At 47.2% G+C, this 27,325-nt stretch overlaps 1 protein-coding gene across 2 annotated transcripts; it reads left to right on the forward strand.

The window, feature by feature from the left end:
- Positions 1 to 887: 887 nt before the first annotated feature.
- On the forward strand, positions 888 to 6,432 carry LOC123189220 (probable receptor-like protein kinase At1g49730). Of its 2 annotated transcripts, none has more exons than XM_044601584.1 (9): positions 888 to 1,214; positions 2,274 to 2,822; positions 3,894 to 4,181; positions 4,383 to 4,644; positions 4,759 to 4,811; positions 4,906 to 4,973; positions 5,224 to 5,313; positions 5,388 to 5,469; positions 5,619 to 6,432. In XM_044601584.1, exons 1-9 carry the CDS (start codon positions 1,124 to 1,126, stop codon positions 6,221 to 6,223), a joined length of 2,088 nt encoding a protein of 695 aa, XP_044457519.1. In that variant the 5' UTR covers positions 888 to 1,123; the 3' UTR covers positions 6,224 to 6,432. The 2 variants fall into 2 exon arrangements, with proteins under 2 accessions (XP_044457519.1, XP_044457520.1); XM_044601585.1 differs by having other exon boundaries at positions 890 to 1,214; positions 5,643 to 6,432.
- Positions 6,433 to 27,325: the final 20,893 nt, after the last annotated feature.

A 27,325-nucleotide genomic window follows, 5' to 3' on the forward strand; every position in this document is an offset into this window, starting at 1 on the left:
CGATGAGGCATCGTTCGGTATCATGCTAATACTTGGAGCACGCAGAAACTGTGGGAGGTGATGACTGCTTGTGTGATTATGCACAATATAATCATAGAATATGAGCGTCCGGAACGTCCGTATGATCAAGGGTTTCAGTTTCAGGGTGAGAATGTTGTGCCTGAGCATGAATGAGCGGCAACGTTTGAACAGCTCATCCAATTTCATCATGACATGCGTGATTGAAAACTCACTTGCAACTGCAAAATGATTTGGTTGAGTATATGTGGGCTCATGTTGACAACCAATAGATGTATCTTATTTATTCGGCTTGCAAAACTATGTGAGACATTTTTTATGTTTATTCAGCTTGTAAAACTATACTATTTTATTCGATTCAAACTATCTTACTTAACTATATACTTAAATGCAAAATCAATGGAAAAATGAGCTATTTGTTAAAATAGGGCGGCTAGCCGGCCACGCCGGTACATATGGCTCGATGTGTTAGACACGCTGCCGATCCATATCTAAAACAGGGCGGAGCCGGGTGGGCGGCCGATCCAAACGGACAAAAAGCGAACGAAATCGTCATTCTTTTGAGTCGGTCCCTGAGGCTGGAGGGAGGTCGACCGCAAGCATCTGGGGCTCACCAGGCCATCGCCCACAAAAGGACACGATCAACACTCGCACAGTACTGGTTCTTGGATACGGCGACGGGTTTGTTTGGTCGCGTGGCCCGGTGAGAGTCAGACTACCGCGCCATGTGCACCCCACCCGTGGTCCGCGGAGCCGGAGCAGACTCCCCAAGTCGTCCGCGTCGCTCGCATTCGCAGTTCCGCGCACCCGTGCCCGTGACCGGGAGGAGCCCATCCCAAAACCCCCGTCCCCCGCCCACTCTTCCACGCGCGGCTAGAAAAAGGCGCCGCGCTGCGACCCGCAAAGCAAAGAGGAAAAGGAAAGCGGCAGCGCCGCGGCCGCAGTCAGCAACACAAACGAGCATATTGGGTTGGCGTCGGGGCACCGTCAGCCTGGCATCCCATTCCTTCCTTCCGCGCCCTCACCGGACAAACCCCACCTTTCCGCTCCTGTTCATCTCTCGCTGCGCCCGACACGAGGGCTGCACCGCGCCGCCGGCCCCCGGATGCGGCGTCCCGGGCCGCTCCTCTGCGCGGCGCTGGCCGCCGCGGCCGTCGCGCTCCTGGCCCCGCTTCCGCCCGCGGCGATCGCGGCAGGTAAACCGTTCTCGTCTCTAGCAACTGGTTGAAGCCCACTCCGCTCCAGTGGCGGAACAGCATTAGCTGCATTTGGTATTTGGGGTTCGAGGGATCGGTCGGCGACGGCGACGGCTGTGGGCGCGCTTCGCTCAATCACTGATTTCGATTTCTCCCCTTCCGACGCCCATTCGATGCGTCCCTAAAGCCTTTGAGTTTTCTCTAATGGTTCAGCCCAGAATATTGGTACAGTACTGTAGATTTAGGACTTCATTTTTAGGAGAGGCTAACGCGAATAGCAGGCATTTTAGGTGCGAGATGTAGCCCGGGAACAATCCCTAAGCACGACTGGTACGGGGCGCATTTTTCGCCTGCATTCTTCTGTAGACGCAGTGTAGTTGGCAGCGACGGCCTCTGCTCTCAGGGCCTACTCTGCTCACTCCCCCTCGCGTTGGAGTCCTTCCTTAGGCCATTCAATTCCCTTACCTAATGGGGTTGCTGTACACGTACGACTGGGCCGATGGACTTTCATGGCTCTTGGGTTTCAATAGCCGTTGGACTTGGCTGTCCGTGAGGGTTTCAGTCCTGGCATTTGGCGTTACTGAACCACTGATAATGTCACAAGATATTTTTGATTTGCCTGATGTTCCTCAGGTGCACATGGGTTGTTTTATCGCTTATATGTGCTAGCCTAGAGTGTACCATCAAATGCTCTATATTCGGTTTCGTAGCAGCTCTGGTGTAATGAGGGAAATATGGATAGTATGACATTTATGGCAGGCAATCCATTAGGCACGTACCCAGCTAGTACTGGTCATGTGGCCTATTCCCAATGGTGTTAACTCCACTTCTGCTAGATACGAGCACAATTCACGCTGTGAGCATAAGCTGTGCTGCACCTACAAATCACGCTTGCTGTACTACATCAGTTACGCGTTTTTCTCTTTCTGTGTGTGTGTGGCATCCGCTTTGCCAAATTTAGTGAAGATACAGAGTGATGAGTCTCCTCTTTCAAAAGTTTTGTGATTATGGACCGGCCATACTTGCATCGTTACTCATGTTTGTTGCTTGACCATGCAGATTGTCCGTTAGATTTCAGTTGGCCAAACTTTGCGCTGATAGCTTCTGTATGCTCGGATCAGAATGGGCACTCAAAGTGTTGCCGCTATATCAATGCCGTCCTCGCGGTCTCATCTGCAATGTATGCGAACACAACAGGCACTCTTGGGGTTCCATCTGAACTTGCCGATGCCTGTATTCGCAATATCTCAGACACCTTCGTGTCCAATGGGATACTTCCTACTGCAGCTTCGTTTTGTGGCCTCGGGATCAAGATTCAGGCGTCCTATCAGTGCGTTGGGATGACTACTATCGTCCAAATGTTACAGTCTCCGAATTTCAGTGACGTGACTAGAAATTGTGCAACCTCACTTCCAGATGCCGTGAGCTGCAAGAGGTGCTTAAATTCTGGTTTGTCATACCTCCGCCATCTTGTGGGAGAACAAGATAATGTCACATTGAACACCTGCCGTGATGCTGCCTTTGTTGCTTTTGTGAGTCAAGGGAACATATCTACTCTTGATACGGCGGGTTGCTTTTTCAGTGTTCAGGAGCTGAGTGCTCTTCAAGGTTCGAATTTTCTCCTGTCTATCATAGAATGGATGCACTTAATAAAATTTTGGCCACACATTACTTTTGTATTTCATAACTTATAGAGGGAGAATAATATTACATATCTTTTGTTCGGACTTCTTAATGCCAGTGCACTGCATAAACCCCACAGGATTTACAACTATGAGTTGTCTAACTTATGTAGCACCTTATAGAGGAATAACACCTTTTCCTTTTCTTGGAGAGTGTTAACTGCTAAGGCTAGTGCATTTCATGAATCAACATGATCATCAGCAGTTTTCTTTTCAAAGCTTCAGCTGTGCAGCACTTTTTTTGAGTGTGACACATTTGCACATATTTCACAGTATGCAAATTATAGGTATTATACTCCCTCCGTCCCAAAATTCTTGTCTTATATGATGTATCACTATAGATACATCCGTATCTAGACAAATCTAAGATAAGAATTTTGGGATGGAGGTAATATTAATCAGCACATTTTTGTTATTTTTTTTCGAGAAAACGCAAATGGCCTTTGCGTTTCATTGCATTGGAAAGATAGGGAATTTACATCCTCCTAGGAGGCAGAGTTACACAGCCGCCAAGAGATCAGTGGACATCCCAGGATGCACATTTTTGTTATTGATTTGTAGTAAAAGTTTCATATGGATATACACTTTGGTAAATGGAGTATATGTTGGCTTCTCTTCAAAACTGTTTCATTTTACTGTGTTGGTTGGCAAGATAGTTTATTTTGAGTAAGTTGATTGACTTTCTGCTTGGAAAATATACAGAGCTCTTACTTGATTTTGTTGCTTTATAGTTAAATGTGACGTCGTTGGCAGCAATGGCACATATGTGCTTTGTAATGAAAAGTAGTGCCATAGAACATAATGTCCATATGTGCTTTGTAATGAAAAATAGTGCCATAGAACATAATGTTCATTTTGACAGTACACTAGTGTAAAAAATGCTCTTATATTATGGGGCGGAGGGAGTAATATATAATAAATTCCTTTATACTTAAAATGCGCCTTCTTTATGGGATGTGGTTGTTGAGTGTTGTAATAATTTATGAATCTCATGCAGTGAACATCTCGACATCATCCCCAGCTGGATATCCTGCACCAAATATTTCTCCCAGTCCATTTGCATCGCAAATTCCTGGGGAGCATGTTGCTGAAGTGTCATCCAACCATCATCATAGTTACAAGCGTGTAATATTCCCTGCTGTCGGGACCTTGGTTACAGGATTGTCAGTTACACTACTGGTAGTACTGATTTTACTTATCCGAAGAAAGAGCAAAGAACTAGAAAAGATTGAGGGAATTAACCCTTTGAAAGTGTTGAGTTCCTGTGTCACGAAGGGCCAAGAAGGTAAACATTTAATGAGCTGTGGTCATGGTGCTGCCTTTCTTTTATTTGTAAGCTCTGTCTCGACAATTTGTTTATGAAATTATATGTTACTTTAATTTAAACTTGATGGAGTGATGTTTGAGTCTGCTTTTGAATCACTTACTATTAGAATCAGTTGCGGGACCCTTTTCAGTTCATCTGCTTAGCAATATTGTTTTGCAGGTACTTCCACCATTTTTGGCAGATTTAGTTACGCAGAAATGAGAAGGGCAACAAGAAACTTTAGCACCACGCTGGGAGGGAATGATAATGCAACAATATTCAAAGGACAACTGAGCAATGGTTCTGTGGTTGCCATTAAGCGTATAGAGAGCTCACCAAAACAAGATTTGCTGGCATTCTGCAAAGAAATGGAATTTCTTGGGCGGCTGCATCATCGACATCTTGTTGGACTTAAAGGTTATTGTTTAACAAAATTTGAGAGGTAAAGTACCTGCCTCATCATCGCCATCTTGTCACATTTAGGGGTATTTTTTAACAAAGTTTGAGAAGTAAGGTTCAGGTATTAACCAATTTGTGGTGCTTTACAATTTCCCAGGTTCCAGGTTTATGAATACATGGAAAATGGAAGCCTTAAGGATCACCTTCATTGTAATACCTCACGACTGATGTTTCATTCTCATTCCATGTCTTATGCTACATCATTTGTTGAATTATGTGCAGAAAAGCATTCTTCTCTTTGCAGCGTCAGGTAAACTTCTGCTGCCGTGGAAAAATAGGATCCAAATCGCCATTGATGTTGCAAATGCTTTGGTAAGTTTCCGGAAGTGTGTTATGGATTCTGAATTGGATCAAGTAATTCATGCTGCCCTGCGGTTTTTCCCTGTTTGTCTAAGTCAGCAATTGGAATAGTTGGTGTTCGCTTAAAACTGTAGTTTGTATGTGCACCAAGTGTATATCGGTTCCCATCCATTTCTTTCTATCGACACCAAGTATATTTCAAATGTTGTTATTGTTATTGTTGACTATCAACTACCAACTATGAGTTACCTTTTTGTTTCAGGAGTACCTTCATTTCTATTGTGAACCTCCATTGTACCATGGAGACATAAAGCCTAGCAATGTCCTCCTGGATAAGAATTATCTGGCAAAGGTACCTGGCGAATAACTTTCTTACGCGGGGATTGATCCATACTCGTCAGAGACTAATGGTTTGATTTTCAATAGCTTGCTGGGTGTGGCTGCTCAAATGGTGGCAATACCATCGTCAGTTCCACCCCAGGGAGTGTCAAGATCCAGGCAACTCCTGGTAAGGGTCTTGTGCTGTTCTAGAGGTTTTCTTCTGTTATGCTGCTGAAATCTGAATTGCAGGCCCCGGTTACTTTGTACTCCTACTTTGTTTTAGCATATGCATGTGAACTGAACACTACTAATTTGTTCGATCAACATTTTCGTCAGTACCGTGCGTATATCTCCGTGCAGGGTACGTAGACCCCGAGTACGTGGTGACCCAGGAGCTGACGGCCAAGAGCGACGTGTACAGCTACGGCGTGCTGCTGCTGGAGCTCGTAACCGGGAGGCCCGTGGTGCAGGACGACCGGAGCCTCGTGGAGTGGTCCCGCGAGCTCATCGGCACCGACTACCGCCTCCACGAGCTGGTGGACCCGGCGGTGGCGGACACGTTCGACCTGGACGAGCTGCAGGTGATGGCGGACGTGATCCACTGGTGCACCCACAAGGACGGCGGGGCGCGGCCGTCGATGAAGCAGGTCCTCCGGATCCTCTACGAGCGGCTGGACCCGCTGTCCGGCGGGTTCGCGCGCGCCGTGGAGGTCGAGCAGGGGTACTACTACGGCGGGCAGAGCGGGAGGAAGGCGAAAGAGTGGCAGCAGCGGCCGCGGGATGGCGGCGGAGACGTGATCCAGTTCAGCGGCGAGCCGCGGTGCCTGCCATCGTCGTCCAGCACGTCCAGGTCCCACTGCAGCCGGACTGTGCCGCTGGAGGGCAACTCGCCTGAGCCCCAGTCGCCAGCCCACGCCGACCGCGGCGGGTTCTTCGCCTGAAGTCTGATACTACGACGGGATGCATTTTTTGTCGGTTGATTATTAGGCATGAAAGGGTTGCAGGCTAGTAGCAGCAGCAGCAGCTGCCTTTTGTGAAACCTCTCTGGCTCCGTCCAGATGGTAGGGCCTGCAGAAGTGATCTTGCAACTGCGCTCGATGCCAACTTGCGAGTGACGCCATGCTTGATCCATGGGACTATTTTTAGAGCATGCTTGGATACGTTTTAGTCCCATGACTAAAAGTAGTGGGACTAAAACTTGCTAGTCTCACCCATGCTTGGATCCAAATATTAAAGAGACTAAAATCTAGTTATTGAGCATTTATTATCCTCCAAACCCTCCAATCCAGAACTAAGGAGAGGAATTAAATGAGGAGAGAAAGAGCTAATACATATTTTAGTAGGTTTCCCATGACTAAAAGATTTTAGCCTCAAGACTAGTCTTAGCCTCTCTTTAGTCAGAGGTGCTTGGAACTTTAGCCTCTAAAAGAGACTATTTTTAGTCAGACTAAAAATAGTCCCTTGTATCCGAGCACCCTCTTAGTCTGACTAAAACTAGTCTCTTTTAGAGGCTAAAGTTTCAATCACCCCTGACTAAAAAGAGGCTAGAACTAGTCTTGAGACTAAAATTTTTTAGTCATGAGAACCTTACTAAAATATGGATTAGTCCTCTCTCTCCTCATTTAACTCCTCTCCTTTAACACATGCGAGTTCGGGATTGGAGGGTTTGAAGGATAATAAATGCTCATTAACTCATTTTAGTCTATTTAGTATTTGTATCCAAGCATGGGTGAGGCTAGCAAGTTTTAATCTCACTACTTTTAGTCATGGGACTAAAACGTATCCAAGCACCCTCTGAGTGATGCCTAGTAGGGTCCAGGATCCAGATGCGTGCTGGCGCGAGCAAAGAGGTCATGACAGTCAGAGATGGCACGCCTTCCCTAGGTGGTTGTTTCGTTCATCACAGCAGCATTGATTTTGCATCGGGAGCATCGCGTGCTATTCAATTCCATTCAATTGCTGTACAGGTTTTGTTTCATCCCTTGCTGGGATGGAGTACGAGTGGACTAGTGGAGTGATGCGGTGAGAGGCAGAGATCAGTGTCTTTGTCTTCCGTTTTGGGATGAGAGGGGTCCCTCTCCTTCCACAGTTGTTTGTCTGCCTCTGATTGATCTTTCGTTGCGTGGGAAATCGAAATCCTAGTACTAGTAGTATTCCTTCTTTTTCGGTTTATAGGGTTTATCTTAAAATTTTAGTTTTTTCATTTCATAAGACTTAGTTTAATTGTTCTCCATCACATGTTCAGACTTTAAGGTGCATTAAATCATTGCATGCAAGTATTAAGAGAAAACTGACCAATGCATGCATTTTATGCATGCATGCATTGCAATTAATGCATTCATAAACATAATTTTTTAAGAAAAATAAGAGCATTAGTTGGATGCTTTTGCAAACTATAAAAAATATTTCATCACTTATCATCTATCTTGGTTGGTAAGATTTTTGAATTGAGTCTTATAAACCGGAAAGAAGGAAGTAGTACGAAGCAAATTCACCGACAAAATTACCAACACTGGCTGTTTGGTTTGAGACTAAGGAGCTGTTTGGTTCTAGGACTAGCATTGCCACACTTTGTCATATATTTTTGTCAAGCTTGCCTAAGGTTAGTTCCTCAAAATGAGAGCCACAAGTTGGCAAACTTAAGAGAATCTTGCCATACTTTGTGTGTGTATATATGCCATGTGGGGTCCAAGTGTAGCTTGAACCAAACACTCATCTAAGTTGGTCAAACTTATCTAACCTTAGTTGTGGCAATCTTTGGCTAAGTTAGTCACAAACCAAACAGCCCCTAAGTTTACCTAAGGTTACCACATCTAAGGTTAGGCAAGTTTGACCAATTTGAATGGATGTTTGATTCAAGCCACACATTAGACAAGCCACACTAGAGTCTCACATCACATACTCTAAAAAAATGTGACAAGATTCCTTTAGGCTTGTCAACTTATGACTCTTATTTTAGAAAAATAACTTTAGACAAGTGTGGCAAAATTGTATGGCAAAGTATGGCATGGCTAAGCCTAGAACCAAACAGCCCCTAAACATCGCCACCGCTAGTCTGGCATCTCTGGCTTCAGGTGCATACCTGGACTGAGCTAGCAGCCTAGCCCTGACGTGCGCAACTCGTTGAGTTGAAGCTTGAGGCCGACAATTGATTGTTGGCCGTCAGAATCGAGTTGTTTATCTCTGCGCTGCTTTGTTTGAAGTACAGAAGAATAGAAAACGGTCATTTGCACGGGAACGCTGGTGTTCACATCCGCCGATTCAAAGGTCAACGCGCTTGCTGTTGTCACGGCTCACGATGCCATCCAACGTTAACTAATCCACTGGTACAGTACGAACAGGTGAGCCAAAGACAGCAAGAGCTAAGGGTCGTGCTATGCCGTTAGTAGCAGATACAAATCTCAAGGCCACGGTAGATGGTGATCGTGCATTCTTTGTCCCGATCGATGGTCATCCAAGTTAAAAGCAGGCGCAAGCACCACGATAGCAGCGTTTCTAATTTCTACGCACCCTCGGCTTCCTTTCACCTGAAAAGCAACAAACTGCTTCGTACCTTTGTTCATTCACAGCCACCTTTGTTTAAGATAGAAGATCACAGACGAACAGGGGTTGCCACTTGCCGCCATTTAAGGGTTCCAAATGCAGGAGCATTCTCCGTCTCCACGTCTCTCTGGTGTAAACAATTTGCTCCAAGCACATGGGCTGCCTAGAGCTCCAGATTCTCCCGCTCTCACGCCTCTCGCGTCACGGCCTACAACCACTTCGGTGTTGGCGCCGTTCGTATTGATTTCTCTATCGTGGAAAGTGTCCACAGATGACTACAATTCGAATAATCTCTCGAGAACGCTGAATAAGAACAGTTAACACCATAGTTTTACCAAATTACACTTATTTGAGCTGAATTAGAGACCTAAAAATGAACGTAAACGTCGAGATCAAGCTGTCCGTATTTGTGGACGCGTCCTTTTTCACGTAAACAGAAGCAAACAAGAGGGCTCTGTGCGTGTCCGAACCTACGTGACATAGGACTCCGACATCCTCGACCCAGCAAGACCGAGGCGGAGCCCGCATTTGGAGCGGTCCGTATTGTTTTCAAATCAAAACCCCCCTTTTCCACACTTACCGCTATAATCTCCGCCGCCCTTCACCTCAATTCCGCGCTTTTCGTTTTCGCCACCACATGGACCCGTACGAACTGTTAGCAGAGTCGGTGGAGGCAGAGGATCCAAAGAAGGTGGCTGCCTGGAAGATCGACTCAGCAATATGACAAGCCCGCCACCTTAAAGAGAAGGCAAAGGATGGGCAGCCACCAAAAAGAAGGTCGGGGACGGGAATGAGGTGTCGGGGTCGAGCGGGGCTAAGGGAGTCCTGGATTATGGGGTCTCCGGACAGCCGGACTATATCCTTTTCGCCGGACTGTTGGACTATGAAGATACGAGATTGAAGACTTCGTCCCGTGTCCGGATGGGACTCTACTTGGCGTGGAAGTCAAGCTAGGCAATACGGATATGTATATCTCCTCCTTTGTAACCGACCTTGTGTAACCCTAACCCCCTCCTGTGTTTATATAAACCGGAGGATTTTAGTTCATAGGAAAACATACAATCATACCATATGCTAGCTTCTAGGGTTTAGCCTCTCCGATCTCGTGGTAGATCAACTCTTGTACTACTCATATTATCAAGAATAAATCAAGCAGGACGTAGGATTTTACCTCCATCAAGAGGGCCCGAACCTGGGTAAAACATCGTGTCCCCTGCCTCCTGTTATCATCCGCCCTAGACACACAGTTCGGGACTCCCTATCCGAGATCCGCCGGTTTTGACACCGACATTGGTGCTTTCATCGAGAGTTCCTCTGTGTCGTCGCCGTTAGGCCTGATAGCGATGCAGTCCAGGGTGAGATTTTTCTCCCCAGACAGATCTTTGTATTCGGCGGCTTCGCACTGCCGGCCAACTCGCTTGGCCATCTGGAGCAGATCGAGAGTTACGCCCCTGGCCACCAGGTCAGATTTGGAAGCTTAAACTACACGGCCGATATCCGCGGAGACTTGATCTTCGACGGATTCGAGCCCCTGCCTAGTGCGCCACACGGTCATGATGAGCATGATTTAGCTCTGCCATCGGACAGTGTTTAGGAGATCGCGCCGGCAACCGCTCCGACCCTCAATTCGGAGCCAGTTGCGCCATCCATGGACGGGTGGATAGACCCCCCCCACGGAGGCCGCACTCTCATCGGCGATCGAGCCGAGTATCGACCTTACCCTTCACGGGAGTCGTGACGCTGAACTACCGGATTCTTCCCCGGCCACGGACTCCGAGTCGCCTGCGCCCGTGCCTATCGAATCCGACTGGGCGCCGATCATGGAGTTTACCTCCGCAGATATCTTTCAGCACTCGCCCTTCGGCGACATACTGAACTCATTAAGGTCTCTCTCCCTGTCAGGAGAGTCCGGGCCGAACTATATTCGGCAGGATTGGGATGCGGATGACGAAGAAATTCGCTGCCCACCCACCACCCACTTAGTAGCCACTGTCGATGATTTGACCGACATGCTCGATTTCGACTCCGAAGACATCGACGGTATGGACGATGATGCAGGAGACGAAGAGGAACCACTGCCCACAGGGCACTGGACGCCCACTTCATCATATGATGTATACATGGTGGACACACCCAAAGAAAACGACGACGAGGAACGGAAGGACGCAGCGAAGGGTTGTTCCCTCGAGAAGCAGTCAAAGCGGCGGCGTAAGCGCCGCTCCAAATCCCGCCTCGGAAGAAACATCGGTCATATAGACCCAGCGATAGAGCAGGGTGAACCATCGCCCGACCAGGGCAACACGGAGAATCAAACCGAACAACCTGACCCCGTCGAAGATAACAGTCCGGACGACATCACATTGGACAGGCACCCGGAGTAATAGAATGCCCATCAAAGGCTGGTTGCCACTGCGAGGAGTCTGAAAAAGCAGAAGCAAAGGCTCAGGGTTGCACAAGACACACTCAGAATCAGATGGAGTGAAGTACTCAACACTGCAGCGAAGTACGGCGGTAATCGCCACACCAAGAGCTACCCAAAGCGAAAGCTGCTACCTGAATTCGATGAGGAGGCCTTAGATCCCCCGCAATCAAAAAACAAAACGGCCATCCAGTCGGATAGACGACCTCGTGGCCAACATAGAACGGCAAACGACACCGCACATAAGCCGGTACGCGATCCACGTGAGTACTCGCATCAAAAGTATGGTGCAACCAGATCCATCTACGGGCCACACAAGCGTGCTCCAGCACGCAATGCAACACAACAAACATCCCAATACCTCAGTACACCCAAATACAGGGGTGCCACACACCCCCTATGTTTCATCGATGAGGTGCTGGACCATGAATTTTTAGAGGGATTCAAACCCGTAAACATAGAGGCGTACGATGGAACGACAGACCCTGGGGTCTGGATTGAGGACTACATCCTCCATATCCATATGGCTCAAGGAGACGATCTCCACGCCATCAAGTACTTACCCCTCAAGCTCAAAGGGCCAGCTCGGCACTGGCTTAAAAGCCTCCCCGAAAACTTCATTGGAAGCTGGGAAGAGCTCGAAGACGCCTTTCGAGCAAATTTTCAAGGGACCTATGTCCGACCACCGGATGCAGACGATTTAAGTCATATAACTCAACAGCCCGGAGAGTCAGCCTGAAAGCTTTGAAACAGGTTCCTCACTAAAAAGAACCAAATAATCGATTGTCCGGACGCCGAAGCCTTAGCAGCTTTCAAGCACAGCGTACGAGACGAATGGCTTGCCAGACACCTCGGCCAAGAAAAGCCGAGAACAATGGCAGCATTAACAAGCCTCATGACCCGCTTTTGCGCGGGCGAGGACAACTGGTTAGCCCGATGCAGCACCAGCGACCCAAGTACATCCGAAGTCAGGGACGGAAACGAGAAATAACGACACAGCAAAAACAAGCACCGGAATAAAGAAGACAGCCCGAAGAGCACAACGGTAAACGCCGGATTCAAAAGCTCTCGGCCAGGTCAGCAAAAGCTACCCCCCAAAGACAACAGAGACGAACTGTCCAGCCTAAACAAGATTCTGGACCAAATATGTCAGATCCATAGCACCCCCGATAAACCTGCAAATCATACCCATAGAGAATGTTGGGTCTTCAAGTAGTCCGGCAAGCTCAACGCCGAACACAAGGGGCAGGATACACCAAGCGAAGACAAGGACGAGCCTCGCAAGCCAAGCACTAGGGAACAAAAGAAATTCCCACCAAAAATTAAAACAGTATATGTGTTACACGTGACAAAGGGGAGAAACAAAGCGGCACTCCTAGAGACACATGTCCCAGGGCCTATCACAGCGGAGTTTTGCCACTGGTCGTCCCAACCGGTCACCTTCGACCATCGAGATTACTCGGCAAGTATCCGGCGTGCAGGATGGGCTGCCTTGGTATTAGACCCAATAATTGACGGATACCACTTCACACGAGTCCTGATGGATGGTGGCAGCAGTTTAAACCTGATATATCAGGACACAGTCCGCAAAATGGGGATAGACCCAATAAAAATTAGCCGCAGCAATACTACCTTTAAAGGAGTAACGCCAGGCCTAGAGGCCCATTGCATGGGCTCCCTGCTACTAGAGGTTATATTCGGCTTTCCCGATAACTTCCGTAGCGAAAATTTAACTTTCCACATCGCTCCGTTCCAAAGTGGCTATCAAGCACTACTCAGACGCGAAGCTTTCGCTCGCTTTAACGCAATACCGCATTACGCTTCCCTCATGCTTAAGATGCCCGGTCCACGTGGCATCATTACAGTAAATGGAAATATTGAGCGCTCCTTGCGCGGAAGACCGTGCGGCTGCCTTGGCAGCCGCACACTAAACGGCCCCACGAACTAAAGCACCTGACAGGTCGTTAAGACCACGAACACGGTTGGACGAGTCCGGTACTGCTATATGTAATTGATACAGGTTTGATGGCTATACCCCTATTACAATACAAGGGGCTCAACGCGCGTGCACAAGTGACAATCAGGCTCAACTTTACTCATTTTGTTTATTTAGTATAACTTACCTTTCGCACGGCAACTTTTTCAATTAAGTTCCTCTCTTTTTTAGATGACTATCGTGCTACACCCGTCCAGAATACGGCACAACGGAGACACATGCGCAGACGTGCAGCAGGTACCCGTTCCAAGGATTCTTTTTAGATTAAGACCCTGCGTAAACCTTTTTTACTGTCTCTTGTTGATACACATCCCTCAGATTCTCAGTACAATTGAGAAGGATGCTGACGTATTGGCATGTGGCCACGTCAGAATATTGCACGTACCTGGACACTAGGGGCTTATTACAAAGGGCACTATTTAGGCCCGGTTTACACCATAAAGACCGAATACCTTAGGGAGTGTTCGGCATCGCGAGTTTGGCCTTATATGCATCAGCTCCGAATCATGTCTTTGGTCAAATGTTGGGTTTGCCCGGCTCCTGTGTTTTGCTGCCTTACGTTCCGCTCTATCATCTAAGGCGGCACCAGGAGAACTACTGCGATTGTGCCCTGGTTCATCCGGACGAGCACCTCAGTAGAGAAAGCCGAAAACTGACTGTCATGATATAGCATGAGACTGGTCAACCACTCGATGACCTATCAGAATCTTTGGGATTCCTCCGTCTTAATGAAGGGCCGTTTCCCGGCCAGGCATGTACGCACCCTGAATTTGGATGAGTGCGGAGCCACCAGGGGCTATATAGTAGCCCCACTGTCAAACTCCTCTGGCTAAGTGAAAGTGTTAAAGCATTATATTCCGGTTGCCTAGTTCGCTGCGCTATCACCTCCTTAATGGACCAAGACGTTGGGTCAAATGTGAACATGCGTCTTCTGCGAACACCCCCACATTATATGCGTGGGGGCTGAAGCCGAAGACTGCAATCTTTCAGGTTATATACATATATACATAAACGACCGCACAGGAGGTATCATAATACTTTCGGGCAAGAGTATAAATACAGCCTTGATAAACTTAATAAAACATTGTTTTTACAATGAGAATACATGTCACTCAAACATAATATTCTTCGAGCACCGGGCCTCTATAGAACGAGCGCCTTCAAGAACTTCTTCAAAATAGTGCTCGGCAGCCACTCGGCCTATGGCCGAACCCTGCGCCGCAACAGTGGTGGCATCCATCTCCACCCAGTATGTTTTGATACGGGCAAGGGCCACCCGCGAGCCTTCTATGCACGCTGACCTCTTCATCGCATTAATGCGCGGCACCGCACCAAGGAACTGCTGCACCAAACTAAAATAGATGTTCAGCTTTGGCCTTTCCGGCCACAGATGGTCCACAACAGACCTCATGGCGAGTCCGGACAACCTATTCAGCTCGGCCCATTCGGCAAGCCGATCAATCGATGGAAGCGGACGCTCTGGAACGTTAAATTGTGACCAGAATAGCTTTTCCACTTCATGATCTGTTTGATCTTGGAAGTATTTGGCCGCATCGACAGCACTCGCCGCCAAGTCCAGATATGCGTCCGCCGAACTCCACAGCCGGTCTAGAGGGGCATACCAAGGATCTCCAAACTTCCTCCGCAGCATAAAGGGTTTCCCAGCCGCGATATCCCCGTCTTGACGCAACTCCTCCTTTTTCGTTGTCATTGAAGAGCGGGTGTCTTTGGTCGCCATCGTGGCCTTTTCTAGGCCCGTCGCCTTCGCCCGGTTTTCTTCTTCAAGAAGCTGGCAACGGTCGGCAGTATCTTTTAACTTTACAGCCATCTTGGCCATTTTCTCTTTGCTCTCGCAATGTGCGGCCTGTTCGGCCCTTAACTCTTCGGCTACTTGCAAAGCAGCCGCATCGCTACTCCTTGCTTGCTCCTTGGCTCAGGCAAGCTTCGCCCGAAGGGTCTCCACAGTGGTCGCTCCATCTGCAGTCACAACATATTAAAGATATTGGCATCATGCTGCTCTTATTATGTGACGATCACCAGAAAAGCCACTCACCCTGTGCCTCGTCAAGCCGCTTGTTGACAAGCACGATGTGGGCATCTGCTGCATCCAACTGCCGCTTTAATTCGGCATACCCATCCGCCCGGCTAGCCACCGGAGTTTCCACCACCTGCACATAAAGGTAGTCTGGTTATTACCTGGGACTATGATCCTCTGTTTGCTGCTGTTTTTGACGACAACCAGAGTCTCAGGGGCTACTATCTACACAGGGCACATCTAAAAACATGTGGTACTTTCAAAAATATACATCATTTCACGTACCTCAAAACCCGTCAGTAGACTCATAAAGGCTTCATGTAGCCCGCTTTGGGCAGACGAAATCCTTTCAATCACCGTACCCATCAATGTGCGGTGCTCTTCTGAGATAGCCGCCTTCTCCAGCAGATCCCTCCGTATATCCGACTGCGCACCAGACGGTGCCGGACTCTTTTGATTGCTTTGTTCGAGAGCCGGATACTGAGGACTTCGGGTGGCCATAGGATTACCTTCTGGCCTTGCAGGATTACGAGAAGCCCTCCACGACGACACCTCAGGGTCACCTGCTTCGTAAGGTGGTGTGGCAGGGGGAGGCATTTCGCTCTCCATCATCTCCGGAAGAAGATCCCCCGAAGACGAGCTCAACTGAGAAGGGCTAAGATCCGATTCAAGAGAAATACTTTGGTTATTTTCCTCAGAAGTAAGGTAGGATATCTTCACTATTAAATACCTTTTGATTACTTACATCTCGTTAGAGGGCTGATACCCGCATGGACGTTGTGCGGCAAGAACACCCTCCGAGGCAGGACCCTCTGGCGGAGATTTCTTCTCCCATTTGGAAACCTTGATTTCCAGATCTTCGGAGGTAGTCATCTTCCTTCCCCGGGGAGAGAGAATGTCAGATTCTTCCCCTTGGTTATCCTCCCTCGCGGAGGCGCTCATTCCCTCGGTTGGAATAGGTAGCGATGGAGGCCCGCTTTCGCCCTCTTTATTCCCCCATTCATCTTCCTTTGAGGGCACCGGACAAGGTGCTAGCTCGAGCATCTTTTCGAGCACCGGATTGTCCAATCCTTTGGGAAGGGGGGCCGAACACCGGATCATCTTCGCCTTTGTTGTCCAGTCCTGGTCAAAGAGCGATTCTTCAGAATGATGTCATGATAAATAAAAGGACGGTGTGTTCGGCCATGGGATTACTTACTTGGGCAGCGGTGCGGTTGTTGCTCAGGCCCACGTCCTCGGTAGTGTCCGGACACTCTATTTGGTGTGCGAAGAACGATTTGTACATCTCCTCGTGCGTCATGCCAAGGAAATTCTGAATAGTGCGTGGTCCTTCTGGGTTGAATTCCCACATGCGGAGGGGCCGGTGTTTGCAAGGCTGGACTCGATGAACCATCATGACTTGCATTACATTAACCAGACTGAAATCTCCCTTGAAGAGATCTCGGATACGGCTCTACAATATTGGCACGTCCTTGGTTGGACCCCAGCTCAGTCCCCTGCTGATCCATGACATCAGTTGTGGTGGAAGGCCCGAGCGAAAGGTGGGGGCAGCTACCCACTTGGCACTTCGGGGAGCTGTGACGTAAAACCACTCCCGTTGCCACAATCCGGACACCTCTGGAAAGGAACCCTTTGGCCATGGAGCATCAACGATTTTTCTTATTAAAGCACCTCCGCACGATGCGTGCTGTCCCTCGACCATCTTCGGCTTCACATCGAAGGTCTTGAGCCACAAGCCGAAGTGAGGGGTAATGCGGAGGAAGGCCTCACAAACGACAATAAATGACGAGATGTGAAGAAGGGAGTCCGGGGCCAGATCATGAAAATCCAGCCCGTAATAGAACATAAGACCCCTGACAAAGGGATCCAGAGCGGGGCCTAGTCCTCGGAGGAAGTGGGAGAGGAACACAACGCTCTCGTTGGGTTCGGGAGTAGGGACGACCTGCCCTCGGGTGGGCAGCCTATGCGAAATTTCGGCGGTCAGATATCTGGCCTCCCTCAACTTCTTGATGTCCTCCTCCGTGAAGGAGGAAGACATCCATCGGCCTTGAAGGCTGGATCTGGACATGATTGAAGGTCCAAAGCACCTGACCTTGGCTTTGGGTGTTAGAACTCGAGGCGGGGGGGGGGACTCGATTGAGCATGGGAGGGAAAAAAGTAACAGCCTTGTCCCTTTATAAAGAGGGTGAATATCAAGCGTCCCCCTCGTGGCCGTTTGGGACTTGCCTAAAATCTAGGAGTCCTAGGCACGGTTGGGTTACCCACGTCCGTATTGATGAGAATCCCGTAATAAGGGGAACACGATCTCTGCTTTGACAAGATGTGTCAAGAAACCGCCTTGCGTTATGTGCGGGGTTGGTTAAAGAAAAATGGTTCAAATAATTACCGGGCCGTGGCGCGATGTCATGCTGCCAAAACGTGTGAGCAGATTAGATTTACAGTAATATTTTTCTCTCTATGGTGGTATGTGGAACTTATTTTGCAGGGTCGGACACTATCCTTGTATTCAAACTCTTCTGTGGTGTATTCGGAGGAGGAACCCGCCTTGCAATGCCGAAGACAACACTGCGCGCCGGACTCGTCGTCATTGAAGCCTGGTTTAGGGGCTACTGGGGGAGTCCTGGATTAGGGGGTCTCCAGACAGCCGGACTATATCCTTTGGCCGTACTGTTGGACTATGAAGATACGAGATTGTAGACTTCGTCCCGTGTCCGGATGGGACTCTACTTGGCGGGGAAGGCAAGCTAGGCAATACGGATATGTATATCTCCTCCTTTGTAACCAACCTTGTGTAACCCTAGCCCCTCCGGTGTCTATATAAACCGGAGGGTTTTAGTCCGTAGGACAACATACAATCATACCATAGGCTAGCTTCTAGGGTTTAGCCTCTCCGATCTCGTGGTAGATCAACTCTTGTACTACTCATATTATCAAGAATAAATCAAGCAGGACGTAGGGTTTTACCTCCATCAAGAGGGCCCGAACCTGGGTAAAACATCATGTCCCCTGCCTCCTGTTACCATCCGCCCTAGACGCACAGTTCGAGACCCCCTACCTGAGATCCGTCGGTTTTGACACCGACAGGGGCGCCTCCGCCACCGTCCATGCACATGTCGCCGCTGGCCAGAGCAATATCAGCCACCCGATTTCTAAGTCACCAAGCAGCTCAGCCGATAGCAACAGTCCCCGACCTCCGCCACTGGGTACGTGTCGTATTGCGTCGACGTCAACACGACGCCGCTCCATTTCGTTCACTCTACATCGCTCGGCTTGTCCGATCACGGGCGTCGGGCACGGATTAGTTCGGAGCCCGCTCTCTGTTTGCGGGTATGTCTCAACTAGGCGAGACGATGTATGACGACACATAAAGGGAGTTGATGGAGATGATCCACGACGGAGGCAGAGGTTGCTTCGAGGACGGACAAGTGGATAATTCGGAGCCGGAGGTGCACGCCCAGCAGCTGGGCACGTACACCCAGCAACCAGACTCGTTCACTGGGCAGTCGGGATAGAACACGTACGGAGACGATGACCTGGAGGATTGGATGATGATCCAAAGGAGAGGGTTAGAGTAGAAAGTTTCAACATGCGGGAGGACAAATTGTTGTGCAATGTATGGTCAGGGATGGCAATGGGTAGGGTATGGGTGGGTACAACCTCCTCTTGCCCAAACCCATACCCATAGAAAATTTCTATACCCACCCATTTCAATACCCATGGGCACAAATTGAAACCCATGCCCATACCCATTGGGTATCCTATACCCAATGGGTACAACATATATAGCATTTAAATTTTAAAGAATTACATACATGAGTGTAATATTCAAGTGATGATGTACAATCAATCTAGTATCGACACGTCGTCCTCTAGTGTGTGGCCAATTGCAGTCGGCAAGGGATTACGATAAGTGGTTGGTGGAAGCCGACATAGTGGAAGGCGACGACGGGAACTGGGGTTTGCTAGTTCAAGAGTTGGAAGAGAGTGTGTTGGTGATGAGTCAAGATTTCATCATTTCGAGGAGTCACATAGGACATAGGAGGAGTGTGAGCTGGTTGTTGGGAGCCTATTAGCTATGGTTGGTTTAGGGAATAAGGAATTAAGAGTTGGGCAATATGAGTTGGATGTAGACCCCACATATCATAGGAGTTATTTTCATTTATTAATATTTTCTGGGTACCCATTGGGTTACCCATGGGCGCAATCTCATACCCATGCCCTACCCATATATTTTCCGGGTATGGATACCCATTACCCATGGGTACAAAATCTTGCCAAGTCTTGCCCATGCCCACTATTTTTAGGTAGGGTACCCACGGATACCCATACGCATGGGCGAAATTGCCATCCCTATGTGTGGTTGGCTAGCATTGATTCGATCGATGCACAGGGCAAAATGGTGCAACATTTTGGTCCAATATTCATTCTTCGTTCCATGAGCAAAAGAATTTCAAGCCCTACCGCAGTGAGATCATCCACGGTCATGGGAGAAAGTTGCTCAATCATCGATGAAGAAGCGAGAAGGGTGAAGGTGAAACTAATCCCCGGTGGTTTTGGTAATTCAAAACAACGTATACATCATTGAACAAACGATTATTTAAAGAATATTTCAGGAAAGTTCAATCTAGGTATGACAATGGGATGTGAATGTGGACCCCTCAAATGTAAAGGAAAAAGCATTGTCAAAAGCTCCAATTCTATGTTTTTTGGTTAAGGGATCCAAGATCACATTGACTCCATAGGAAAGCCAATATCATTAAAAGGGGATGAGGTTTTGATCATGAATCATTTGCTCAAGTGCAGATATTGCTTCAAAACCCTCAGCCACTCCCTCATATTCCTATTAGTCCAAAACCGTAAAGTCAATCTCGGTCCTGCCAATACACACCTACCCGGACCCACCGAGATACACCTGATCGAGTCACTACCTAAACCCTAGCAACTCAGTCTCACCAAGATGGCATTCGGTCTCATCGAAGTGTGGTTGCCAACCTTCTATAACCTATCGATTTCATGTTGGAATTTTTGAGTGGTTTTGATCGGTGACACCGAAGTGTGGAAAGTGCTTAGGTCATCACCCATCGGTACCTCTGAGTTGTTTCATTCTCTTCGGAAAGCCTAAAGTTCAAACCTTTTGCACTAGTCGGTCTCAGTGAGTGGTTTTACCCGGTCCCAGTGAGTTGTGCATAAAGGTGTGTAACGGTTAGATTTTTTGTGATGGCTATATATACCCCACCCATTCCACCAACTCTCCTAAAGAGCAACCAGGACGAAACTACCACTTCCCATATCCATTTTTTAGAGAGAACCACCTACACTTGTGTTGAAATCAAGGGGATTCCACTCCAACCTTTGATCCTTGATTTCAAACCCCCTCAAGTTGCTTTCCACTCCAATCCTTCTCTTAATACCATGCCAAATCCATGAGAGAGTGATTGAGTGTTGAGGAGGCTATCTTTTAAAGCACAAGATCAAGGAGTTTATCATCATCAACAACATCTATTACCTTTTGGAGAGTGGTGTCTCCTAGATTGGTTAGGTGTCATTGGGTGCCTTCAAATCTTGTGGAGTTGAACCAAGCAGTTTGTAAGGGCAAGGAGATCACCTACCTCGTGAAGATCTACCATGAGTGAGGCCAGTCCTTCATGGGTGGAAGCCGTGATGGCATAAATAAGGTTGCTTCTTTGTGGACCCTTCATGGATGGAGCCCTCCGTGGACTCGTGTAGCTGTTGTTGGGGAACGTAGCAGAAATTCAAAATTTTCCTACGTGTCACCAAGATCTATCTATGGAGAAACCAGCTACGAGTAGAAGGAGAGTGCATCTACATACCCTTGTAGATCGCTAAGCGGAAGCGTTCAAGTGAACGGGGTTGATGGAGTCGTACTCGTCGTGATTCAAATCACCGATGATCAAGTGCCGAACGGACGGCACCTCCGCGTTCAACACACGTACAGCCCGGTGACGTCTCCCATGCCTTGATCCAGCAAGGAGAGAGGGAGAGGTTGAGGAAGACTCCATCCAACAGCAGCACAACGGCGTGGTGGTGATGGAGGAGCGTGGAAATCCAGCAGGGCTTCGCCAAGCACCATGGGAGAGGAGGAGGAGGAGAGGCAGGGCTGCACCAACGAGAGATCAAATCGCGTGTTATGGGCAGCCCTATGCCTCACTATTTATAGGGCAAGAGGGGGCTGCGCCCCCCTCTAGGGTTTCCCACCCCCAAGGGGTGCGGCCAGCCCTAGATGGCAAAGGGGGCGGCGGCCAGGAGGGGGAGAGAGGGGAGGCGCCCACTAGGTGGGCCTTAAGGCCCATCTGGACTAGGGTTTGCCCCCTCCCACTCTCCCTTGCGCCTTGGCCCCTTGTGGGGGGCGCACCAGCCCACCTAGGGGCTTGTCCCCTCCCACACATGGCCCACGCAGCCTTATGGGGCAGGTGGCCCCACTTGGTGGACCCCCGGGACCCTCCCGGTGGTCCCGGTACAATACCGATATCGCCCGAAACTTTTCCGGTGACCAAAACAGGACTTCCCATATATAAATCTTTACCTCCGGACCATTCCGGAACTCCACGTGACGTCCTGGATCTCATCCGGGACTCCGAACAACATTCGGTTACCACATACAAGCTTCCTTTATAACCCTAGCGTCATCGAACCTTAAGTGTGTACACCCTACGGGTTCGGGAGACATGCAGACATGACCGAGACGTTCTCCGGTCAATAACCAACAGCGGGATCTGGATACCCATGATGGCTCCCACATGTTCCACGATGATCTCATCGGATGAACCACGATGTCAAGGACTCAATCGATCCCGTATACAATTCCCTTTGTCTAGCGGTATTTTACTTGCCCGAGATTCGATCGTCGGTATACCGATACCTTGTTCAATCTCGTTACCGGCAAGTCTCTTTACTCGTTCCGTAACACATCATCCCGTGATCAACTCCTTGGTCACATTGCGCATATGATGATGTCCTACCGAGTGGGCCCAGAGATATCTCTCCGTTTACACGGAGTGACAAATCCTAGTCTCGATCCGCATAAAACAATAGATACTTTCGGAGATACCTGTAGTGCACCTTTATAGTCACCCAGTTACGTTGTGACGTTTGATACACCCAAAGCACTCCTACGGTATCCAGGAGTTACACGCTCTCATGGTCAAAGGAAGAGATACTTGACATTGGCAAAGCTCTAGCAAACAAACTACACGATCTTTGTGCTATGCTTAGGATTGGGTCTTGTCCATCACATCATTCTCCTAATGATGTGATCCCGTTATCAACGACATCCAATGTCCATAGCCAGGAAACCATGACTATCTGTTGATCACAACGAGCTAGTCAACTAGAGGCTCACTAGGGACATATTGTGGTCTATGTATTCACACGTGTATTACGATTTCTGGATAATACAGTTATAGCATGAATAAAAGACTATTATCATGAACAGAGAAATATAATAATAACACTTTTATTATTGCCTCTAGGGCATATTTCCAACAGTCTCCCACTTGCACTAGTGTCAATAATCTAGTTCACATTGCCATGTGATTAACACTCACAGGTCACATCGCCATGTGACTAACACCCAAGAGTTTACTAGAATCAGTAGTCTAGTTCACATCACTATGTGATTAACACTCAATGAGTTTTAGGTTTGATCATGTTGCTTGTGAGAGAGGTTTTAGTCAACGGGTCTGAACCTTTCAGATCCGTGTGTGCTTTACAAATCTCTATGTCATCTCCTAGATGCAGCTACCACGCTCTATTTGGAGCTATTCCAAATAACTGTTCTACTTTGAGCTATTCTAAATTATTGCTCCATTATATGTATCCGGTCTCTCTACTCAGAGCTATCCGGATAGGTGTTAAGCTTGCATCGACGTAACCTTTACGACGAACTCTTTTACCACCTCCATAATCGAGAAAATTCCTTAGTCCACTAGTTACTAAGGATAACTTTGACCGCTGTCCTGTGAGCCTTTCTTGGATCACTCTTGTACCCCTTGACTGACTCATGGCAAGGCACACTTCAGGTGCGGTACACAGCATAGCATACTGAAGAGCATACGTCTCAAGCATAGGGGACGACCTTCGCCCTTTCTCTCTATTCTGCCGTGGTCGAGCTTTAAGTCTTAACTTCGTACCTTACAACTCAGGCAAGAACTCCTTCTTTGACTGGTCCATCTTGAACACCTTCAAGATCATGTCAAGGTATGTGCTCATTTGAAAGTATTATTAAGCATTTTGATCTATCCTTATAGATCTTGATGCTCAATGTTCAAGTAGCTTAATCCAGGCTTTCTATTGAAAAACACTTTCAAAATAACCCTATATGCTTTCCAGAAATTCTACATCATTTCTGATCAACATGTATTCATCAGAAATTCTATAGTGCTCCCACTCACTTCTTTGGAAATACAAGTTTCTCATAAACTTTGTACAAACCCAAAATCTTTGATCATCATCAAAGCACACATTCCAACTCCGAGATGCTCACTCCAGTCCTTAGAAGGATTGCTGGAGCTTTGCATACTTATTAGCATCTTTCGGGATTGACAAAACCTTCCGGTTGTATCACATACAACCTTTCCTCATTAAAATCATCGAGGAAACAATGTTTTGACATCCTATCTGCAAGATTTCATAAATAATGCAGTAATCGCTAATATAATTCCAACAGACTCTTAGCATCGCTACGAGTGAGAAAATCTCATCGTAGTCAACTCCTTGAACTTGTCGGAAAACATCTTAACGACAAGTCGAGCTTTCTTAATGGTGACATTTACCATCATTGTCCGTTTTCCTTTTGAAATCCATCTGTACTCATTAGCCTTACGACCATCGAGCCGTTCTGCCAAAGTATACACTTTGTTTTCATACATGGATCCTCTCTCGGATTTTATGGCCTCAAGCCATTTATCAGAATCCAGGCCCACCATCGCTTCTCCATAGCTCGTAGGTTCATTGTTGTCTAGCAACATGACCTTCAAAGACAGGATTACCGTACCACTCTGAAGTAGTACGTATCCTTGTCACCCTACGAGGTATGGCAGTGACTTGATCTGAAACTTCATGATCACTATCATAAGCTTCCACTTCAATTGGTGTAGGTGACACAGGAACAACTTCCTGTGCCCTGCTACACACTGGTTGAAGTGATGGTTCAATAACCATATCAAGTCTCCACCATCCTCCCACTCAACTCTTCCGAGAGAAACCTTTCCTCGAGAAAGGACCCGATTCTAGAAACAATTCATATTGCTTTCGGATCTGAATTAGGAGGTATACCCAACTGTTTTGGGTGTCCTATGAAGATGCATTTTGTCCGCTTTGGGTTCGAGCTTATCAAGCTGAAACTTTTTCACATAAGCGTCGCAGCCCCAAACCTTTAAGAAACGACAACTTAGGTTTCTCTAAACCATAATTCATATGGTGTCATCTCAAGGAATTACGTGGTGCCCTATTTAAAGTGAATGTGGTTGTCTCTAATGCCTAAACCATGGACAATAGTGGTAATTCGATAAGAGACATCATGGTACGCACCATATCCAATAGGGTGCAACTATGATGTTCGGACACACCATCACACTATGGTGTTCCAGGCGGTATTAATTGCGAAACAATTTCCACAATGTCTTAATTGTGTGCCAAAACTCGTAACTTAGATATTCATCTCTATGATCATATCATAGACATTTTATCCTCTTGTCACAATGATCTTCTACTTCACTCTGAAATTACTTGAACCATTCAATAATTCAGACTTGTGTTTCATTAAGTAAATATTCTCAACATCTACTCGAATCATCTGTGAAGTAACAACATAACGATATTCACTGCATGCCTCAGCACTCATTGGACTGCACACATCAAAATGTGTTGCTTCCAACAAGTTGCTATCTTGTTCCATTTTACTGAAACCGAGGCTTTTCAGTCATCTTGCCTATGTGGTATGATTTGCATATCTCAAGTGATCCAAAATCAAGTGAGTCCAAACGATCCATCTGCATGGAGTTTCTTCATGCGTATATACCAATAGACATGGTTCGCATGTCTCAAACTTTTCAAAAACGAGTGAGTCCAAAGATCCATCAACATGGAGCTTCTTCATGCGTTTTATACCAATATGACTTACATGGCAGTGCCACAAGTAAGTGGTACTATCATTACTATCTTATATCTTTTGGCATGAAAATGTGTATCACTACGATCGAGATTCAATAAACCATTCAGGTTTAATACTAATCTTGATGGTAGAGGGAGCGTGCGATGTTTGATCACATCAAACTTGGAAACACTTCCAACACATATCGTCAGCTCACCTTTAGCTAGTCTCTGTTTATTCCGTAGCTTTTATTTCGAGTTACTAACACTTTAGCAACCGAACCGGTATCTAATACCCTGGTGCTACTAGGAGTACTAGTAAAGTACACATTAACATAATGTATATCCAATATACTTCTATCGACCTTGCTAGCCTTCTCATCTACCAAGTATCTAGGGTAGTTCCGCTTCAGTGTCCGTTCCTCTCATTACAGAAGCACTTAGTCTCGGGTTTGGGTTCAACCTTGGGTTTCTTCACTAGAGCAGCAGCTGATTTGCCGTTTCATGAAGTATCCCTTCTTGCCCTTGCCCTTCTTGAAACTAGTGGTTTCACCAACCATCAACAATTGATGCTCCTTCTTTATTTCTACTTTCGCGGTGTCAAACATCGTGAATACCTCAAGGATCATCATATCTATCCCTGATATGTTATAGTTCATCACGAAGCTCTAGCAGCTTGGTGGCAATGACTTTGGAGAAACATCACTATCTCATCTGGAAGATCAACTCCCACTCGATTCAAGTGATTGTTGTACTTAGACAATCTGAGCACAAGCTCAACGATTGAGCTTTTCTCCCTTAGTTTGTAGGCTAAGAAAATTGTCGGAGGTCTCATACCTCTTGACGTGGGCACGAGCCTGAAATCCCAATTTCAGCCCTCGAAACATCTCATATGTTCCGCGATGTTTCGAAAACGTCTTTGGTGCCTCTACTTAAACCATTTAACTGAACTATCACGTAGTTATCAAAACGTGTATGTTCGATGTTCGAAACATCCACAAACGACGTTTGGGGTTCAGCACACTAAGCAGTGCATTGAGGACATAAGCGTTCTAGTGTCCGCATAATCGCTACTTTCAACTTTCAACTATATTTTCTCTAGGAACATAACTAAAACAGTAGAACTATAGCGTGAACTACGACATAATTTGCAAAAGGTCTTTTGACTATGTTCAGGATAATTAAGTTCATCTTATGAACTCCCACTTAGATAGACATCCCTCTGGTCATCTAAGTGATCACATGATCCGAGTCAACTAGGCCGTGTCCGATCATCACGTGAGACGGACTAGTTAACGTCGGTGAACATCTTCATGTTGATTGTATCTACCATACGACTCATGCTCGACCTTTCAGTCTCCATGTTCCGAGGCCATGTCTGCACATGCTAGGCTCGTCAAGTTAACCCTAAGTGTTTTCGCTGTGTAAAACTGTCTTACACCCGTTGTATGTGAACGTAAGAATCCATCACACCCGATCATCACGTGGTGCTTAGAAGCGACGAACTGTAGCAACGGTGCACAGTTAGGGGAGAACACTTCTTGAAATTTTGTAAGGGATCATCTTATTTACTACCGTCGTCCTAAGCAAACAAGATGCATAAACATGATAAACATCACATGCAATCAAATAGTGACATGATATGGCCAATATCATTTTGCTCCTTTTGATCTTCATCTTCGGGGCTCCATGATCATCATCGTCACCGGCACGACACCATGATCTCCATCATCATGATCTCCATCATCGTGTCTTCATGAAGTTGTCACGCCAACGACTACTTCTACTTCTATGACTAACGCGTTTAGCAATAAAGTAAAGTAGTTTACATGGCGTTCTTCAATGACACGCAGGTCATACAATAAATAAAGACAACTCCTATGGCTCCTGCCGGTTGTCATACTCATCGACATGCAAGTCGTGAATCCTATTACAAGAAC

Source organism: Triticum aestivum, chromosome 2A, assembly GCF_018294505.1.
Source record: "Triticum aestivum cultivar Chinese Spring chromosome 2A, IWGSC CS RefSeq v2.1, whole genome shotgun sequence".
Classification (NCBI taxonomy): domain Eukaryota; kingdom Viridiplantae; phylum Streptophyta; class Magnoliopsida; order Poales; family Poaceae; genus Triticum; species Triticum aestivum.

Excerpts from the sequence above, each read along its gene's own strand:
- LOC123189220 (XM_044601584.1), top strand. The coding sequence starts at position 1,124 with ATGCGGCGTCCCGGGCCGCTCCTCTGCGCGGCGCTGGCCGCCGCGGCC. Across the intron at positions 4,812-4,905 it reads CCTTAAGGATCACCTTCATT|CGTCAGGTAAACTTCTGCTG; the intron begins GTAATACCTCAC and ends TTCTCTTTGCAG. Across the intron at positions 4,974-5,223 it reads TTGATGTTGCAAATGCTTTG|GAGTACCTTCATTTCTATTG; the intron begins GTAAGTTTCCGG and ends TTTTTGTTTCAG.